The sequence below is a fragment of the Podarcis pityusensis genome (assembly GCF_964106645.2).
Source record: "Podarcis pityusensis genome assembly, chromosome: 14".
Lineage (NCBI taxonomy): Eukaryota > Metazoa > Chordata > Lepidosauria > Squamata > Lacertidae > Podarcis > Podarcis pityusensis.
In genome coordinates this window covers 5,972,457-5,993,063 of record NC_138039.1, presented here as the reverse complement: position 1 = coordinate 5,993,063, position 20,607 = coordinate 5,972,457, and the positions used below count along the sequence as shown (strand labels likewise).

Sequence of the window (20,607 nt, the reverse complement as noted above, 5' to 3'; positions counted from 1 at the left end):
CCTACAGAAAAGAGGGTAATACAAAAAGCTTCTCTCTCACCCCTACGACGTGGAGGACTGAAGGTTTTGCAAACTGTGTCTCCCACCCAGGTGCGTCCCCACAAGTACCCTGGACTGAAGTCCCACAGATTAAATTCGAGCGACGGCAACCAAGTAGGACGTTGGCCTTGCTCTCCTACCTGCAGGACGTAACCTTCCCGGGCACTCTGCTCACGGCCCAAAGCTACTTTCAGCTGGTCCTGCAGAGCGCGGTTCTGCTCCAGGAGTTCAGAGGCTGCCTTCTGGCTCTGCTCCAGCTGCAAGCACAAGAGGAAAGGGAGAAGACCACAAAGACGTCATTCAAAAACATCCACAACTCCAAACCGGCACGGTGACCGGCTGCCCTATACAAACTGGTTGGGTGAATTGGATGGATTTCTCCTGCAACCTCCTAACAGGAGCTTCTCCTCCTTCTCTATACCAAGCTTTGGGGTAGGAACTAAGCGAAGAACTTCTCCAGGAACCATCGTGCTCTAGGAAGCCATTCCATCTCCAGTTTCTCCCCAAAGGCATGGGCTTAGATGATGGGTGAGGCTTGGCTTGCATTTTTCTTCCCCCTCCCCAGGACTGGCTCATTAACAGCAGATGCTACAAGGACAGCAGAAGAGGTCAGATAAACTAAACATAATTCACTTGCTGAAGATGCAGAAGTGCCAAGGTGAGGTGAGCTTCTCCAAGTAAATGAAGCCATGGAGGTCTACACACTTGGACACTTCTCTCCCGTGTAGAGGGAAGAGAGGGAATGGTTTCTTATATCCCACAAGAGTGGGGAGGCTTGCCAATTTAGATCCATCTCCGGATAATTAAGGAGGACCAGTAATATCACAGGTTATGGGGAACCTCTGGTCCATGGGCCAAATTTCAGCACCACCCCTTTGACTGCATGCTGCCTTCCCAGATTATACTCAGAGAGGATTACAACAATGAGAGCAATGCTTTGCAAAATCAACAATGTGACCCAGCATGAATTCCAATTCGCCCTGCAAGGCTGTTTCCCACAAGCCACGCCCACATGCAAGCCCCACGCATGATGTCACAGGTGCTCCCGATTGTATCCTGGCCAAAGAGTTTGGCGGTCACTGCCGAGGGAACTCCGCAGGATGGCTGATCCCAGAAGAGAGCGGAGCTTGGACTTCAAGTTCTGTGGGATCCATCGCTTCGGCTGCACGTGGCAAACCAGTCCTTGAAAGGGCCTTCAAAGCACCGAGCAGAGCTATGTGCAAGCTCCCTGCTGCTTGCACAGAGCCCTGCTTGCTGCTCTGAAGTACCAATGACCTGCTGACTATTGCCACTCCAAAGTGGTAACAGGGCTCTTTGCAAACCCAGTGTGGCACTTTGAAGTCTCAACCATGGTGGGGACTTCACGAACGCCCCATCGCTGGATGGGGTGCCAGGTGATCTGACAGGCAGGCAGTGAAAGGGTGGGACAGAAACAGATCCAGTTCCCTAGCCCTGCCCTATCGGGAGTTAAAGAGGAAAGGTAAGCCAGTTTAACGTGCCTCGTCCATATTTAAAGTGACCGTAAGCAAATTGCAAATGGAGAGAGGGCGGGAAGAGATTAGTGTGAGCAAGAGAACTGAAGCCCCCTGCTTTAACCTCATATCCCCCTGTTTCTTCCATGGCTCACTGCTAGGCTTCTTGAACTCCCATCAGTCCTAAGCCAGCCTGCCTGGAGGAGCCCGTCCCACCCACCTGCCCTCTTCCCTCCCTCCATTTTACCTCCTTCTCCAGGAGTGTGGTGAGGTGCTGTTTGTGGAGAGCCTCGCTGCTGTCGTCCGGATGGGCGAGGTGTAGAGGGGCTATGGGGACCTGCTTCTCCTCGCGCAGAGGGGTCGTCTCTACCTGGTGCCACCTCTGCTCGATCTCCACGTGGACGTTCTGCGGCTTGGTCTCCGAAGGGCTGGGCAGCCCCGGGAGCCTGTCCACCTCCATGCGGGAAAAGTCTTCCGGGCCTCCCCCGTCAGGGGCATCCAGGCTCTCAAACCGCTTGCGCCTCTCCTCCCTCCTCCGTGCACGCTCCCTCTCCAGCTCCCCGGGGTCTGCATCCGTGGAGCCGGGCTCCTTGGCCAAAGGGGTGCCGCTGCCTTTGGAAGTGTCCGCCACGCTGGCTCTCTCCTGAGCCAGGGCTTGCTGGATGGGGCGGAACTCGGCCCAGTCGAACGTTTTGGAGCGGCCTTCACGCCGGCGCTCCCGGGCGCGGCTGCGCTTGTGCTCGGGGTCAATTTCCGCTTGCTCGGCGTCCTGTTTCTCGCTCGGCTTGGGGCAGGCGTCGAAGGAGGAGCTGGTTTTGCTTTTCTCCTCGGGCAAAGAGCTGGAAAGGGAGGAAAGTGGACAAGAGAGCGAAAAACCATCAGCGCTGGTGTTGGTTTCCTATCTGTATACCCCCTTTCAGTTTTGCTATGTAAAGGTACCACTGTAGGGCAGAAGGTAGTGGGGGCAGGGAGGGAAGAATCGAAGCCCGTTGAAATGTCCAGGGCCATGCTATCTCTGGGGCTGCCCTTGAGACTGACCCAGAAACTCCAGCGGGTGCAGAATGCCGCAGCGAGACTCCTTATGGGGTCTTCGCTGCGAGATCACATTCATCCGGTACTATACCAGCTGCACTGGCTCCCGGTGGAGTACAGGATCAGGTTTAAGGTGCTGGTTTTAACCTTTAAAGCCCTATACGGCCTAGGACCCTCGTACCTACGGGACCGCCTCTCCTGGTATGTCCCACAGAGGAACTTACGGTCTGCAAATAAAAACACCCTGAAGGTCCCAGGCCACAGAGAGGTTAGGCTGGCCTCAACTAGAGCCAGGGCTTTCTTGGCTGCGGCTCCAATCTGGTGGAACGCTCTGTCACAAGAGACTAGGGCCCTGCGGGACCTGACATCTTTCCGCAGGGCCTGCAAGACAGAGCTGTTCCACCAGGCCTTTGGTCAGGGCGCAGCCTGACTCCCTCCTCTGCAATCTGCACAGAATTTTGCTTAACGGTTGCCATCAATTTGATTTTTATTAATTTTTATAATGAAATATTTTTAGAATGTTGGATTATTTGATTGTTGTTAGCCGCTCTGAGCCCGGCTTCAGCTGGGGAGGGCGGGATATAAATAAAATTTATTATTATTATTATTATTATTATTATTATTATTATCTGCCTGTGAAATTATCTCCCTCTTGCAAGATTTAGCATTTGATGCCTATCAAAACTAGTGAGTGGTGAAGCGCCCCTTCATCTGAAGTCTGAAGCAGCTTAGAAGCTTTGCAAATTCATTTTTGCATTCCAAGCTAGAGGAGGACTTCAAGGTGGTTCAGAACACACCTGAGCATTATGGGCTACATACAGACATGCTCTGAACCAAACAGTTATGAAGTATGGCAATCAGAACGACCAGGGAAGGTCCTTTTTAAAAATCTGCTTTCTACTAAGTGGGAAGTGTAACTGTTCTCCCAAACTGGCCTGATTTTGGCCACATTCTGCCAGGGTTTTCCCCAATTCTCATTAAACCTCACAAAGACAAAAGGATTCCTCTCAACAGTTTGATCTAGTGTGTCCTCAAAAGAAAACTAGCTTTGTTGCTGGTGATTACAAGGCAAGGTGAAATAATTCCTATGAGTAGCCTCACAGAAACCCTCCTAAGTTACAGAATTCAGGGCTGAATACAAGATGAGATTTTCCCTACCATACATACACACACAAAAATGGTACACTGATTGTACATTCCTGTGCTTTTATTTTAACAGGTTCCTCAATGGGACCCATCTTCAGGGAAGGAAAACGTTACCCCAGAATAAAGCCTAAATGATAATAAAAGATGAACACTGGGCTTGTTTGCCCATTGAGATACAGGCATCCCTGATCACTTATCTTTCTTTCTTTTTATTTTAAACCACTGCACTCAGTTCAGTTCCCAAAGAGGAGAGGACGTGGCCTTAGTCGGGCACATTGGCTGTCAGGCTTCAATTTAACAATGGAGGGGGAAGTCTGATCGCACAAAAGTAAACATCGGTTTGCAGGGAAATTTGGTAGACGTGCTTAAATGGATTCCTTGGAAAAGGTTCTCCATGAAACATCTCCAAGCTCTTCTCTGTACTGAACACTCAGGTTTTCTTAGTGTTTTCCCCACTCAAGTGGGTGGCTTCAGATCAAGCAATCCCACACAGGCAGCACAACTTCCACCTGGCAGACAGAAATCAGGAAGCAAGTGGACCTGCCTGCGTGGGATTTTCAGGTCCAAAGCCTTTCAGAGTTGTCGTCTGTATAAAACAAAAACAAGCATACAAGCTGTAAAAGCGTACAAATGTCTACTTTTTGCCACCATTGTGTGTGTGCGTCCAGAAACGGCAGCAGACGCAGCAACTTCTAAACCCATGCGACTGTGGCAGGACAGACACTTTGGCAACTTTTTGCAACGGGCAAGGCGGACATTTGACTACACCCATGTTGCGGGGAAAGTGTCATGTGCGAAGAGGGCCTTGGCTTGCAGTCAACAGTCCTGGCGTTTGGAGACAGCACACTGCTTTGCTACTTCTACACGACAGGCATCAGCGCAGGGCCTAACGCAAGCTACTGCCGACACCAAAGAAGGAAAGCGGCAGCCCTCAATGCCAGTAGTGAGAGAGGAACAGAAAAAGAGGCAGACAACACAGGCAGCAGCAGACAAGCAAGGTGGAGGAAGAGAGTTTCAGACATCGGAGGAGAACCTAAAAGGAGCTGCCAGACAAGGCCTATGGACAAAACATTACACATGCCAGCCTTCAGCATGCAAAGTGGCAGACTGGGTTTAAAAAAGAGGAGAGGAGTTCTTCCTGATGTTTAGTCGGAATCTCCGACTAAGCTTGAATCCACTGGTTCAGGTCCTATCCTCCAGAGCAGGAGAAAACAAGCTTGCTACATCCTCCACGTGACGGCCCTTGATATATTTGAAGATGGCTCTCATATCTCCTCTTTTCCAGGCTAAACATACCCAGCTCTTTCAACCATTCCTCATAAGGCTTAGTTTCCAGGCCCCTGATCATCTTGGTCACTCTCCTCTGCACATGTTCCTGCTTGTCAATATCCTGCTCAAATTGTAGTGCCCAGAACTGGAGAGACGTCCCAGGGGCCTGAGGATTTCAACACAGCATCTAATTTGCAGGTGCCACCATCAGATGCCCAGGCCCTCGCTGCCTTGGATACCAGTACAGTGGTGCCTCACAAGATGAAATTAATCCGTTCCGTGAGTCTCTTCGTCTAGCGGTTTTTCGTCTTGCGAAGCAACCCTATTAGCGGCTTAGCACTATTAGCGGTTTAGTGGCTATTAAAGGCTTAGCGGCTTAGTGGCTTAGCTGCTAAAAGGCTATTAGCGGCTTAGCGGCTTAGAAAAAGGGGGGGGGAGCGAAAAGAAATCTCAAGACTCGCAAGACATTTTCATCTTGCGAAGCAAGCCCATAGGCAAATTCGTCCTGCGAAGCGCATCGAAAAACGGAAAACCCTTTCGTCTAGCAGGTTTCCCGTCTTGCGAGGCATTCGTCTTGCGGGGCACCACTGTACTAGCTACAGGTACCAGCTACCCTGGTAACATGGCAGGTCCAAGCACTGCCCAACCTGGAACTGAAGCATGGATACCAGTCGCTTAGCAAAATGATGGCAGAGAGGCATTTTCCTACACTTCTGAAGACAAACAGTACCTGCAAGAGATCCCACAATCTCTTAACGGGAAGTTTCAACGCTAATCTGCTGTACTATAGAGACTTTCTGCATCTTCGGCTGTTGCCCCCTTCCAAGGCACAGACCTGATCAGACCAGGAGTCTTTTCCAGGGAAACATTTCCAATGCTTCCAAACGCCCCTGAGGCATTTCCAGGAATGTGTGAAAACGTCACATGGGAAAGGTGACCAGCAGACACAGATAAGGTCATACACATGGGGTCATTTCTGTGTCCTTCGCAGAGGTGGCAGCTTGTATTGCTTTTCCCATGTGACATTTTTGAACACAGGACTCAGCTGCAGGAGTGCGCCTCCGTTGTCAAGATGTAAACGGGGAAAGCATCACTGAGCCAAAGGAGGATAAATCAGCAGCGAAACGAGGAGCTGCCTCTTTCCCCCGTTCTCCTCTATCCCACTGTTTGTTCCCAAAGCAGAAAAGCAGGACTTTTTACCCCCTCCAGAGTGCAAAAAAGATAAGGGAGGCATGCAGTGAATCACGAGATATATACAAACCACAAAACGTTAATACAGGAGAGAACACAGTTTTCCAACCTGGGCTTCAGCACGGATAGTTTCAAAGAGAAGCTTTTCCTGGGAACGCATGGAAATTAAACACACGAAGGAGTGAGGAGAGAGAGAAAAGAGGGTTCAGAAGCACCCAGAGAGAAATGGGGTGATGTGCGGAGCAGAAAGGGGAATGGGTCGTTCCGGGTTGAAACTGTGGGCTGCGTTTTTCCAATCACAGCTCTCAAAAGAAGGAAAGCAAGAGCGTCCTCAAGCGGTTGCTAGGGAGGGGTCAGAACAGGGCAGAGAATGGAAGAATGCAAGTGGTAGAAGAGGAAAGAAAGAGGCAGCAAACTGAAAGAAGACCCCCTAAAAACACACCCAGGCGGTGCTTCCATTGACTCTTAAGAGGGGGGTTACATGCATCATGGGAAAAAGAAAGTGCACCCTCTTTGAATTCTGTGGTTTTACATATTAGGAGATAATAGCAATCATCTGTTCCTTAGCAGGTCTTAAAATTAGCTAAATAGAACCTCAGATGAACAACAACATAGGACATATTACACCGTGGCATAATTTATTTATCAGAAATAAAGCCAAGATGGAGAAATCATGTATGAAAAACTAAGTACACCCTTACTGCTTCCATAGGAATTAAGAAGCTAAGTAGCTGACAGAGGCTGCTAATCAAATGCTCCTGCTTAACTGATCATCAGCATGTTCACCTCTGTAAAAGCTGAAGTTTTAGCAGTTTGCTGGTCTGGAGCATTCAGGTGTGTTTTAACACAATGCCAAAGAGGAAAGAGAACACAATGCTCTTCGAGAAGCAAGTGCTGCCGCCCATGAAACTGGGAAGGGTTCCAAGACCATCTCCAACCAGTTTTAAGTCCATCATTCTACAGGGAGAAAGATTATTCAAAAGTGGAAAACATTCAAGACAGTTGCCAGTCTTCTCAGGAGTGGACGTCCCAGCAAATTCATCCCAAAGTCAGACCATACAATGTTCAGAGACATGGCAAAAAAACAAAACAAAGCCCAAGAGTTACATCTCAGCCTCTACAGGCCTCAGTTAGCATGTTAAATGTTAAAGTTCATGACAATTAGAAAAAGACTGAACAAGTACAGTTTGTTTGGAAGGGTTTCCAGGAGAAAGCCTCGTTTTTCTAAAAAGAACATGGCAGCACAGCTTTGGTTTGCAAAGTTGCATCTGAACAAATCACAAGATTTCTGGAACAATGTCCTTTGGACAGAGGAGACCAAAGTGGAGATGTTTGGCCATAACGCACAGCGCCACGTTTAGCAAAAATTAAACACAGCATGTCAGAATAAGAGCCTCATCTCAACTGTCAAGCATGGTGGTGGAAGGGTGATTGGTTTGGGTTTGTTTTGCAGCCACAGGACCTGGGAACCTTGCAGTCATTGAGTTGACCACAAACTCCTCTGTATACCAAAGTATTCTACAGTCAAATGTGTGGCCGTCTGCCCAACAGCTGAAACTTGGCTGAAATTGGGTCATGCAATAGGGACAAGGATCCCAAGCACACCAGCACATCTACAACAGAATGGCTGAAAAAGAACAGAATCAAGGGGTTGCAATGGCCCAGTCAAAATCCAGACCTCAACCCAATTGAAATACTGTGTGGGACCTTAAGAGAACTGTACACAAACAAATGCCAGCAAACCTCAATGAACTGAAGCAAAGTTGTAAAGAAGAATGAGCCAAAATTCCTCCACAATGATGTGAGAGACAGATAAAATCCTACAGAAAACAACTGCTTCATGTTATTGCTGCTAAAGGTGGTTCTACAAGCTATTGAATCATAAGGTGTACTTAGTTTTTCACACACGACTTCCGTTTTGGCTTTATTTGTGTTAAATAAATCATGACACAGTGGAATATGCTATGTGTTGCTGTTCATCTGAGGCTGCATTTACCTAATTTTTAAGACCTGCTATAGGAACAGATGATTGTTATTATGTCTTCATATGTAAAACCACAGAATTCAAAGAGGGTGCGCTTTCTTTTCCCCGCGACTGTATGTATTTCTTCTGCTAATCACTTTGTACACTGAAAAACACTAGAGATATAATGGAATATTTGCAATTCAGGCAGCTGCCCTGAGCCTCAGCAAAGCTGAGAATCAAGGCTTTATTTAAAATAGTTTTATGTGGCCTTTAAGGTCAGGAGACTCCTCCCAATGTGGTGTACAATTAAAATACAGTACAACAAAACAATTAAAAGCCAGTTTTGGAAAAAAGCCCCCCCCCCATACTAAAATACAACACACAACAAACGTGGCTCAAGAAAAAGCTGGCAGAAACAAGTGGGACTTCGAGGTTTTCCTAAACACCTGCAATCAACGAAGTCTGACAGATAATTCTAAGAGTCAGTTCTGAAGTGACATCTTTCCCAAGGAGAAAAACACCCACCGTGCAATGCAGTGTGGATTCCAAAGGAGAGATGAGGACTCTTTAAATTGCCCAAGGCTGAGGGATCTCATCAATCAACTCTGGGCTCTTTATGCTTTTCAATTTATTGGGAGTAAACTTTTGCTTCTGAACTATTCTGCGACTTTTGATCACATATTTCCTCACAAGTCTTCCTAAACGGATGAGAAATCCTCGGTAAGATGCCCTCAGTGTCTTACAGATTAAAACAGGTGTGTGAGCCTCGGATCCTGCCCTTCCTTGAAGGAAGGTTGTGAGGGAGGGAGAGCGACCAACCGGTCTTGGGTCCACCAGAGCGCTTTGTAACCCAGCAGACTTTTAAGTCTCTGTCTCCCTGGCTCCAGGCCCACCCAACACTTCCAGCCGTTGCGCCGCACGCCGGCGTAGAATCGGAACAAGCCGCAGCCGAGAAATTTGGCAGCGAGGCACCAAACAGCAGCTTCCGAGCCGTGTGAGGATCAAAAGGAGGGGGTCAGTAAAGGAGAATGGAGAAAGAGAGAGAGAGAGAACAGAGGCATAGAGAGAGACAGAGAAAGGCTGGAAGGTGTGGAGGCCCAGTGAATAGGAGACTGCCCTGAAACGCCCCTTTCTTCTTACCTGGTCACATCTGGAGCAGTGGTGGGGCGAACGTGCTTCATAATCGTCTGGATCCAGTTCCTGCGGATCCCCGAGGTCATGGCAGAGAGAGTGAACTCGCCTTCTTTAGTCTACGCCAAAAGAAAAGGAAGAGAAATACAAGGGGAAGAGGTGATGCTGAGCACCAGTTCATTTAGAAGAAAGCATCCTTTGCATCCCCTTCTATTAATAATATTATGATAATTTATTATTTATACCCCAGCCACTCTGGGCAGCTTCCAGCAAAATATTAAAATACAATAATTCATCAAATATTTAAATCTTCCCTAAACAGGGCTGCCTTCAGATGTCTTCTAAAGTTGTCTTCAAGTTGATTTATTGAAGAATTCGTTGAACTGCTTAACTGTAATCACCTTGTGATTATTTACTGTACAATCATATGTTTTGTATTTTACACACACCCCGCCCGTCACCAATTTTTCTCAGTCATGTTATGTTTTATGATTTGTGTGTGTACAATTTTGCAGCACACAAAAAACAATCTAGTTTTTTTAAAAAACAACAAGACTGCAAAATCTCAAATTAGCTGTATTAAGGCTGAAACGTCAGAAAATAAAAGCTAACAGCAAAAATGAAAAGAAAAAGACACTAAAGCTATAATGTCAGTAAAATATGGTCTTTGTCTGTCACCTCAAGGACATTAAGAAAAGGCGCCAGGCAAACTGGGAGTTTAAAAACTGGGGTGGCATAACCAAGACTCTCTTCCCCAGTAACTGCCTGCCTAACTTCAGAGGAAGTTGGGGAACTGGGAGGATATTTTTTATTTACGATTTTATTGTAAATTGTCATTATGATATTATGATTATTAAAATTTATAAATAAGTTTATTACATTTATGATATATGTTGTGGCCACTCCAGCAAGCCTCAGTCAGGAGTCTTTTGAATCAGATAATGTTTTCAAATGTTTTCTGAGGGCAGCCCCATGTGCAACGTATTGCAGTAGTCAAGCCTGGAGGTTAACCAAAGCATGGGGAGCTGTGGCCAGGATGAAGAGTAACAACTTTGTGCTGCAGGAGATACTGGAGCGGTCTTAAACAAACCTCGACCTAGGAAATCTCCCAAGCTATGGACCTCATCCTCTGAAGAATAAGTGAAATTCCATTTGAAACTGGATGAAAGCTACAGAAGCAATTACTATTATTTTCCAACCGCAGCCACCTCCTAAATTCACTGCATGACCCATCCTGCTCCCCACAAGTTTCTCTTACATGGATTTGGAAGCCATAGTTCCGCTGGACGGGGTATTCCGTGACATCAAAACATGTTGACAAATCAATTTCCCCATCCAAATCAGCAGCCTGGCAAAACATCGCAAAGAAGAAATGTGTGAGGCTTGTTTTTCTCATCTCCAACAAGACAAAGTAGATCATTTGCTTATTCAAGCAGCATGTGTGCAGTGTTTTACAAAATACAGGAAGATAGGTCCCTGCCCAGAGCAGCTTACAGTCTAAAATTCAGCAGGGTTGGGAAATGGAAGCAGGGAAAGCAGGAGAATGCGAGGAGTTGAACATCAGAGGGGGGAAATGGAGCTTTGACTATCATTGGCGATTGTAGCTTACCTCCTCTGCCACAGAATCCCGGTAGTATCTCAGGCTCTGATCCGTCAGCACAAACCAGTGTTTCTTCCACTAGGGAACAAACAAGACAAGCTGTTTTACAAACTGCTCAGATGATCTGTGTGCTCTTGCCATTCCCCCCAATCCTTATTGTGCAATGCCTCACTAGCATACTGTGACTCTAGACACTAGATCTTGCGATGTGTGCCTCTGTGCAAGCACACATAAACTTCTGTATACGGGAGCAAGTAACAACTCCTGATGCAACAGCCTGCCTCCCTTATGATAGTGAACCTTGTCCTCTGCGATCAGAGGAGACGCAACTGGTCGTATGGTGGCCAGAGATTGCAATCTGGAAATGTTTCCAAGAGAGCAGGCTGTTTCAATTTTAACAACAAGCCTCTGGAACACACTCCCACAAAGGAGATTTCAGAACCTCCGTCTCTCGGATGTCCAACGCCTCCTAAAAACTCAGTTGTTCACCCGGGCCTATTGGGGATGTTTGAGAGTGTTAACCCTGTTGAGTTGCCTGACGTGCTCTTCTAAATGACGGGCTTCAAAAGTATTTATCGTGTTTCAATTTGAATTTTGGATCTGTGATTTCTGACAACCGCGTAGGGGATTTTTGACCAGGAGAAAAAATGCAAGCCAAGTAATAATACATGCATTTCATAAACAAGTGAAGAAGTTGGAATGGAAAGCCTGAGCAACAGGAGAGAGTGGGGAGGGGTTTTTCGACAGGACACGCTCTCCAATCAATAACTTTGGCAGCCTTGCTGGGTCTAGGAAGGGAACATTCAACCACGTTGCCTTAGGGAAACAGAGCAGCTGGCTCTTCCATTAAGGACACCCTCTCCAAGGCATTCTGCTTTAATCCAACCTCTTCCTCCTTACTGTATTTCAAGATGCCCTTTTCAGTATTCAGAGGCTGCTGCTGTAGCTGCAGCCTGTGAATCTTGCAGCGGAAACTGGCAGCCTCGGCTTCTGCTTATCAACCAAGGCTGCCTGGATACTCAGGGAACAGCATACGGCAAGGAGGACCTGGGAGACCAGGGTTCGGATCCCCACTCGACCATGAAGCTCCTGGGGTGACCTTGGAGTCAGTCACAGTCTCTTAGTCTAACCTACCGTATTTTTCGCTCCATAGGACGCACTTTTTTCCCTTCAAAAATGAAGGGAAAATGTGTGTGCGTCCTATGGAGCGAAGACGCCATAGCCCCGCGACCCTCTCCCGGTTGGAGAGGTGACGGACGGCTATGGCAGGAGCCTCTCCGCTGCTCCCTGAACTGCTCTTTGGGGCTGGTGGTGGGCTTCCCCCCGCCAGCCCCAAAGAGCAGGTCGAAAGGAACCTGAAGCCTGGAGAGCGAGAGGGGTCAGTGCACACCGACCCCTCTCGCTCTCCAGGCTTCCAAGGTAGCCGCCTGAACGCACCTTAAACGGCACCTTGTTTTAGAGTGGGAAAACAAGAGGGGGAAAGTTCTCCCCCTCTCTGCACAGCGCCTCCTGCCACTTCGCTGAAGGGGCGCTGGGCAGAGAGGGGGAGAATTTTTTTTTCTTGTTCTCCCCCCTCTAAAACAAAGTGTGTCCTATTGTCCGGTGCGTCCTATGGTGCGAAAAATATGGTACTTCATAGGGCTGTTGTGAGATTAAAACGGGGAGGAAGAGAACCATGTATGCCAAATGGAGCTTATTGGAGGAAAAAGGTGGGCTATAAATCAGATAAAAGTACAACAAACTGTAACCAGATCGTAACAAAAGCCAGCTCTTTACTTGGAGGTACAGGTAAAGGGACCCCGACCGTTAGGTCCAGTCGTGGCTGACTCTGGGGTTGTGGCGCTCATCTTGCTTTATTGGCCGAGGGAGCCAGCGTACAGCTTCCGGGTCATGTGGCCAGCATGACTAAGCCGCTTCTGGCGAACCAGAGCAGCACACGGAAACGCCATTTACCTTCCCACCGGAGCGGTACCTATTTATCTACTTGCACTTGACGTGCTTTCGAACTGCTAGGTTGGCAGGAGCTGGGACCGAGCAATGGGAGCTCACCCCATCACGGGGATTCAAACCACCGACCTTCTGATCAGCAAGTCCTAGGCTCTGTGGTTTAACCCACAGCGCCACCCGCGTCCCTTTACTTGGAGGAGAGGTCCTTAAATCAGAATTTCATCCGAGATTTTACCTGTCCATCCTCGTACTGCTTGGTCAGCCATCCCTTCTTGAAGTTCAGCAAGTCAGGCTGCAGAGAGGAAAAGGAGATAATGAGTCCTTTGCAAAACTCAGACAGGACCGGGGCCACGTTCAGCTTCCAAGAGAGGGAAAACACGCTATCTTCATCCAAGGAAGGTGCCTGCAGTTCCACAAGGCCAAAAGGAAACGAGGGGAGACTCAGTCTGCACTGAACAAGGATGCCACAGGAGAACAAGCTACTTCCGTTACTTAAAACTATGTATGTTGTTTTCAAAACCATCCCCGGCAAGGAACAGCATTGTATGTGTGCTGGGATCCAAGGAAGCTTTTGTGCCATCGCCAGGTTCCATAAATTTATATATCACAGAAGTATCTGCAAATCCTTCCACTTTTATGCTACGGATATTGTTCTTGCAGCCAGCAGCCATGCTGTGAATTCATTAGACTGCAGTCTTTGAGTAAATCATAGAATCATAGAGTTGGAAAAGACCACAAGGGCCATTGAGTCCAACCCCCTGCCAAGCAGGAAACACCATCAGAGCACTCCTGACATATGGTTGTCAAGCCTCTGCTTAAAGACCTCCAAAGAAGGAGACTCCACCACACTCCTTGGCAGCAAATTCCACCGTCGAACAGCTCTTACTGTCAGGAAGTTCTTCCTAATGTTTAGGTGGAATCTTCTTTCTTGTAGTTTGGATCCATTGCTCCGTGTCCGCTTCTCTGGAGCAGCAGAAAACAACCTTTCTCCCTCCATCCCCTATATTTAGAAATGAAATCCATCCCCTATATTTAGAAATGAAAGCTACAGTGGTCTTCAAGACAGCATTTTTCACAAAAATGTGTACTATAGCTACAAATAGTTTAAAAGACCATAGATTTTTTAATTAGCCAAAGGCCTGGATGAAGAGGAATATTTTTGCCTAATGATATTTAATGAAGGTGCCAGGCGAGCTTCCCTGGGGAGAGCATTCCACAGATGGGGAGCCACCACAGAAAAGGCCCCGTACTCGTGTTGCTGCCCTCTGGACCTCTCGCAGAATAGGCACACAAAGAAGGGCCTCAGATGATGATCGCACGGTCCAGGTCTATTCATATGGAAAGAGGCAGTCCTTGAGGTATTGGGGGCAAAGAGAAGCAGGTAAGTCAATATTTCTGGGGCACTCCCACCAGCTCAAGTCCCAAACTCAGAGGACTCTGCACATACAAGGTGCAGACAGGATCAGGCCCAAGGATTTTTGAACAACATAATGAAATGGAAGATGGAAATACAAAGCAAAAGGGAGAGGGAGGGAGTGCACCAGTATGACGATGTGGACTTGGGTGTCTGAAGGACCCGAGTTCAAATCCTCACTCAGCCGGGAAGCTCCCTGGATGTCCCAGCCACTAAACCTTAAATGAATGGCTTTGCAGCCTGCCCTTGCACAGATAAACAAGAATCCTTCTCCATATAAGCAGAGAAGGCACCAATTGATTGCTCTGGGGCTGAAGCTGTGAGCCGCTGCCGTTGCACATACTGGCCAGCAGGGAGCGTCTTAAAAACAGGAGCCACTCCCTCTCCAGCAAGGCAAGGATCCCGCCAGCAGGGAAATCTGATGCAGGGAATGTTTTCTGGAGGAGGCAAAACGGCTCAGTGCTGCCCATTGCAGCCAGCAGACCAATATAGAAATACATACGCCTACACACACGGGCTGCCTACCTTATCCATGCAGTTCCCTGCTCATCTGCCAACTCAAAGAGTCTTCAAGGTCTTGCTCCACAATTCCCTGCCTTTTATTTATAAACTCTGCAGGGCTGGCAGGTGGCCGTCACGTGCGACGGGATTCAAGCTACTCCCAGGGGTTCCTATTTACGAGGCCTCAAAATACACTGGAAATTTGGCAGGTGGGGCGGCGGAAGAGGGACTGGCCTTTCTGCTCTGACCCGTCAGGGTTGCTGTTGCTGTTTCTTCTCCCCCCGAAGCAGATCCTAAGGGACAACCTGCCTTAAAGAAAAGCTGCCTACTTTGGAGACAAAATAAGCCCCCTCACGTTGCAGTAGACCCTCTAGCCTCTCAGGGGTGTGAGAGAACAGAAGCAACGGAGATAACTGTGCCCCTGAAGGACCAGGTGCGCAGCCTGGGAGTCATTTTGGACTCAAAGCAGTCCATGGAGGTGCAGGTCAATTCTGGGTCCAGGGCAGCTGTCTACCAGCTCCATCTGGTACGGAGGCTGAGACCCTACCTGCCCGAGGACTGTCTCGCCAGAGTGGTGCATGCTCTGATTATCTCCCACTTGGACTACTGCAGTGCGCTCTACGTGGGGCTACCTTTGAAGGTGACCCAGAAACTACAACTAATCCAGAATGCAGCAGCTAGACTGGTGACTGGGAGCAGCCGCCGAGACCATATAACACCGGTCTTGAAAGACCTACACTGGCTCCCGGTACGTTTCCGAGCACAATTCAAAGTGTTGGTGCTGACATTTAAAGCCCTAAACGGCCTCAGTCCAGTATACCTGAAGGAGCGTCTCCACCCCCATTGTTCTGCCCGGACACTGAGGTCCAGCTCTGAAGGCCTTCTGGCGGTTCCCTCATTGCCAGAAGCCAAGTTACAGGGAACCAGGCAGAGGGCCTTCTTGGTGGTGGCACCTGCCCTGTGGAACACCCTCCCACCAGATGTCAAAGAGAAAAATAACTACCAAACTTTCAGAAGACATCTGAAGGCAGCCCTGTTTAGGGAAGCTTTTAATTTTTAATAGGTTATTGTATTTTAGTGTTCTGTTGGAAGCCGCCCAGAGTGGACAGGGCATAAATAAATTATTATTATTATTATTATTATTATTATTATTATTATTATTATTCAGGATAGGGGGAAAAGGAAGGACAGCAGCACGATGCTAAACTGTGGAACTCACTGCCCCAGGAATGCGCTGATGGGCAACCAAGCTAGATGGCTTTAAAAGAGGACGAGGCAAATCCGCGGAGGAGAGGGTTATTATCAGTGGCTATGAGCCACAATGGTTATGCTCTGCCTCCACAGCCAGGGACAGCAATCCTCCTGAATACCAGAAATCACAGAAGGGGAGAGCGCACTTGGGTAGGGGTCCCGCTTGTGGGTTTGCCCACAGGCATCTGGTTGGCCACTGTGAGAACAGGATGATGGGCCGATGTTCTTATCTGCACCCAGGGAGATGCCACCTTGCACTCCCGAGAACAGTCCGAGGAGGTTCTGCCATTCTCCGCATGTGCCACTCTCCATATTCTCCATAGAGGTAGATGCCCCCCATCTCTGGAATTCCCTCCTGCTGGGGGGGGGGGGATCAGGCAACCCCTTTTCCTGCCATTCAAGAGGAGTGTCAATCTATTATATTTACGCAGGCCTTTGGAAGGGGGTCGGTGCATTTTAAGGACCTTGTTTAACCCCACAATCCTGCTGAGAAGCAGGGACTGGTCACCCATCGAGAGCTTCATGGCGGGGTAGAGATTTGAACCCTCGTCTGCCAGGTTCTGGCCTAGCGCTCTAACCACGACACTACCACTGACTCTCATTTAGCCCAGCACCCAGTTTCTCAAGAAGCCCAAGAGGCGACGCGTGAAAGCAACAGCTTGTCCCCAGCAAGTGTCCACTTAGCTGCCTGAAATATTATCTCGTAGAATTATTGAGTTGAAAGGTACCCCCGAAGGTCATCTAGCCCAACTCCCTGGCGATGCAGGAATCTCTGCTAAAGCATCCCTGACAGATGGCCACCTAACCTCTACTTAAAAACCTCCAAGGAAGGAGAGTCCACAACCTCTCCTTCTTTCCCATGAATTTAGCTAAACCCCTTTCAGACCCATCTAAGCTGGCGAAGATTGCAAATTCCGTACAAAGCGTGTCATATGTGAAGATTGTCCCCTCTTTTGACTGGATCTGCAGCCTAACTGTTTTCATAAACTGCCCCCAGTTATGCATTAGGTAAAAGGGAGTGGGTATCTCTTCACCCATGCATTCAAGTTAACCACTACCTTTTCTAAAACAATCCCTTCCCTCCCACAAAGGAATGCCCCGTTTTACTCTTTCCAGATAGTGAAGGTGCCCCGGCCATCGATTACTTCGACTGCTCTTTTTTACACCTTTCCCAGATCAGCAATATCCGTCCTACCAGCCTTTCGTAAGGAGGCCCCAACCTGGTGCCAAGAAACCGCTTGCGCCAGGAGTTCAGGTTTCCGAAACTCGCTGCAGGATCTAGCCAGTGGAGCAAATTGCAGATTTGGGGGGCAGATTTAGGAGAAAGTGGCCCCGCTGAGCCACTCAACACAGCTGCAGGGGGAGAATGGGGGAGCTGCTTCCTCCTTTGAGCTGAAGCCTCCCTTAAGGAAACCTTAAATCACACACAGCCAGAGCAATGATCCCTGAATGCCGTTTTCAGAATGCCATGCAATCAGGGAGAAGCCGATAGCGTCTCTGAAATAGAAAGCGAGGTGCTGCCAGTAGTAACACGACCCTCTGGGATAAACCCACTCCGGATGTTAAGAAAGCAGCCTCTGGATTTCAAAGGATTTAGGCCGTCAACAAGCCCTTGCTGCCGGTGCCATTTTTGAAATGAGTTTTAGGCCGCAGGACAATCTTGCTGGCTCTCCTGTACAGAAGATCTGCCCCATGGTGAGGATGAGGTCCCAGGCTTCGAAATGGCCTCCCTTGCACACTTTGGAAGTGTATTCAGCAAGAGAAAGAGACGATGAGGGACAAGGAAGGACAACCTGCCACATCCAGCGGTTTTAGATTCCCTGCTTGCCCAAGTCTGCCTCACTGGGGGACAGAAACCAGATACACCTGGATTGAAGGAGACAACTCTGGATCACCTGGTGGGAGCAACATTAAGGGATGCGAGTCACAGTGCTCGTCAGTGGAGCGCATTCACACATTGTGCCAGGTGGCCAAGCAGAACACGAGCGACATGCATATTTGTGTGTCAAGCCACCCACAACCTCCCACCATTTTTGGACAAGGTGAGGCCCAGGGGCTGCCCCCAAGCTGCCCCATGGAGAAGCACTTGTCCTCAGAAGCTGGTTGTGACGAGAAAATTGGTTTTGCTGGACAGGTTTCTTTTTTCTTTCCCTGCCAGCAAATGGTTAATGAACGGAAGCCTCTAACTGGCTGTGGTTCCAGGAGGGAGAGTTCAAAAGGAGAGGATGTGAGGGAGGCAGTTAGTTGAGAGGGTTGGAATTGAGGTTGGAGAGGTTAGGAGATAGGTAGGGATACAGATTAGGAGACAGGATGAGGTAGAAAGAGTGAATGGGAGAAAGAGTTGGTTTTGGGGGGAAACAAATTCTGCTCTGAGCGTATTGTGAAGGACAGAGTGTGGTGTCCTGTAGGAGGAATAAACGGGAATTTTACTGGGAGGCAGAGGTTGAGCCAGGAGAAGTAGGAGCTGGAAAGGAACAGCCTCCTTGGGACTCAAATCTAGTCTGGAGGGGAGAGATTCTTCTGAGGAAAAGAAGAAACTCCCAGACCCAGTGAAGGGTGCGTGTGTGTGTGTGTGTGTAGGACCCTTTGGTCTATTACTTAAAGTACCTCAGGAGCAGGATTGTTAAAAGGGGTGGAGAACTGAAAGAAAGTATCACTGTATAAAGGAAACAAACCTATAACACAAAAACAACTGAGGATGAATCAAAGTGAAATTGCACTGCATTCTTGAAGTAACCTAAGTTTAATCCAGTTGTGTTATATGCTGTCTTGCCTTGAATAAATCTTTATTGTTTATTTAAAGAAAACCTGTCTGAGACTCCAATTTACTAGTTACCCCCTCACAAAGGTCCCCCATAGGATACTCTGGGCTAGAATTTTAAGAGGAAAGGAAAAGAAACCTTTGGGTAAAGGGTTGTTCAGTGAGGTAGGGGCAATTTATCAAAGTGAGAGTGGGCCCAACGGCATGAGAGGGAAAAGTGCCAATGCGCCCGTCACACTGGTAGAATGACGAAGCTACACACGCGCGCACACACAGTCTGCATCCCTTCCATTATTTTGGGGATGCTGCAAAAGACATAGCGAGTGACAGCTGCCCCAGGAAGGAGTGGTCCATACTGAACTGCTGGTGAATACATTAAGCGTATGTTTCATCCAAGTCCTTTGAACTGAACACATTCCAGGAATGTCATAAAGACATAATGCCGTAAAGTCAGAGCCAAACTGTTAGTCCCCCTGGCTCAATACTGTCTGCCCCTGCGGTTTCCCACACTGGTCCACACCTCTGACTTGCAACCCACAACATGGCAACCGTTGTGGCATTTTCACTTTGGATTTCTACTTAACAATGCACATTATTAATCCCAAAATGGCAATTCACAGAGCAGTATACCTTAGCATTGTCACCAATTGAAAAGCAGTGGGATTTTTATTTTTAACACTTGATCTTAGCTTAAAGGCTGAGCAGCTTTTGAAAACCAGCAATTTTGCACTCTGGGGAGGAGCCTGGAAATGGACCAGAAGGTCGACATGTGCTCAATATGGAGGACCAGTGCTTTTTTTCTGGGGGGGGGACGCATAGCCCTAAACATTTTGTGAATCTAAGTTTGGCCTCATTGAGGGACAGTATTTCAATATGAGTAGGAAAATGAGAGTACCCCTAAACACTTTTTTTAAAGGAAAAAAAAAGCACTGTGGAGGACCCACAATGGAGGCATAGATATAGGGAGGTGGGGCATGTGATTGGCCAGAAATACGCAACTTATTTTAAAAAACAGCTCACGCTTTTCTCCTGCCGTATTGCAGCACTCATGGAAACAGAAAAACAGAGGGTCTCGTCGGATAACGTGTCCCAGACCAGACATGGTTTGCAGTCCTCCTTTGGTCTGGCCAGCCTTGGCTGGAATCCAACATGGCAGCAATGACTTCGCTACGACCCACCAGTGGGTGCCAACCCAGTGTTTGAAGACCCATGGTCTCCACCAACTGGCAACAGCTCTCCAGAGGTTCAGAGAGGAGTCCTTGAAAGCCCTGCCTGGAGATGCTGGGGACTGAACCCGGGATGTTTTGCACACAAAGGTGTTCTGCCACTGAGTTGTGGTCCTTCACTACAGTCCTTTGTAGTGGAAACGGCCACTTCCTATTTTGAGTTCCTGCCTCATTCCTTAAAATTACCTGCTTCAGGGATAAGAGTGTGTTCCCAAAAACCACCCTGTGAAGCGGTGCCCAGGCTAACAAAGGAAGAGGGGGACAACGTGACAGGCAAGCCACACACACACAGAGAGTGTTATGTTTCTTTGTGAAAAGTCATGCACGTGGTTCACTGTGGAGAAAGCCGCATTATTATCTCATCTTGTTGAACAGGCACGGGCAGACTTGCCTGCTGATAAATGTTCCCCTCTGATAAGGTCAACTCAGTCTTCAAGGAAGCCTTGAGATGGAAGAGAGAGGTGCAGAGAGAGGGAGAAAGAAGCTGGTGAGCTGCTGCCACAAAAGCATTTCACTGCAGCTGAAGAAAAACCATTCAGATGAAGCAAGATATAGGAGGCTTCCTTGCTGATCACGCACCATGTAACTTCTTGCAACGGTGAAGTGATTAGTATTCACACAGAACAAATGTTGGTTAAAGGTTTACCACCGAACTCACAAG

General features: G+C 48.2%; 1 protein-coding gene across 7 annotated transcripts in view; it reads right to left on the bottom strand.

Annotated features, from left to right (window-relative positions):
* The window catches only part of MPRIP (myosin phosphatase Rho interacting protein), a 155,985-nt gene that overhangs the window by 22,426 nt on the left and 112,952 nt on the right, over positions 1-20,607 (bottom strand). For 5 of the 7 annotated variants that reach the window (XM_080980897.1, XM_080980896.1, XM_080980902.1 and 2 more), the window contains exons 10-15: positions 13,029-13,085; positions 10,856-10,924; positions 10,505-10,594; positions 9,256-9,365; positions 1,759-2,350; positions 180-296 (exon numbers count right to left, since the gene is read on the bottom strand). In XM_080980897.1, coding sequence (XP_080837023.1) covers positions 180-296; positions 1,759-2,350; positions 9,256-9,365; positions 10,505-10,594; positions 10,856-10,924; positions 13,029-13,085 — 1,035 coding nt within the window. Of the gene's footprint in view, positions 1-179; positions 297-1,758; positions 2,351-6,258; positions 6,298-9,255; positions 9,366-10,504; positions 10,595-10,855; positions 10,925-13,028; positions 13,086-20,607 lie in introns of all 7 variants that reach the window. The other 2 variants (XM_080980899.1, XM_080980900.1) reach the window with 1 other exon arrangement.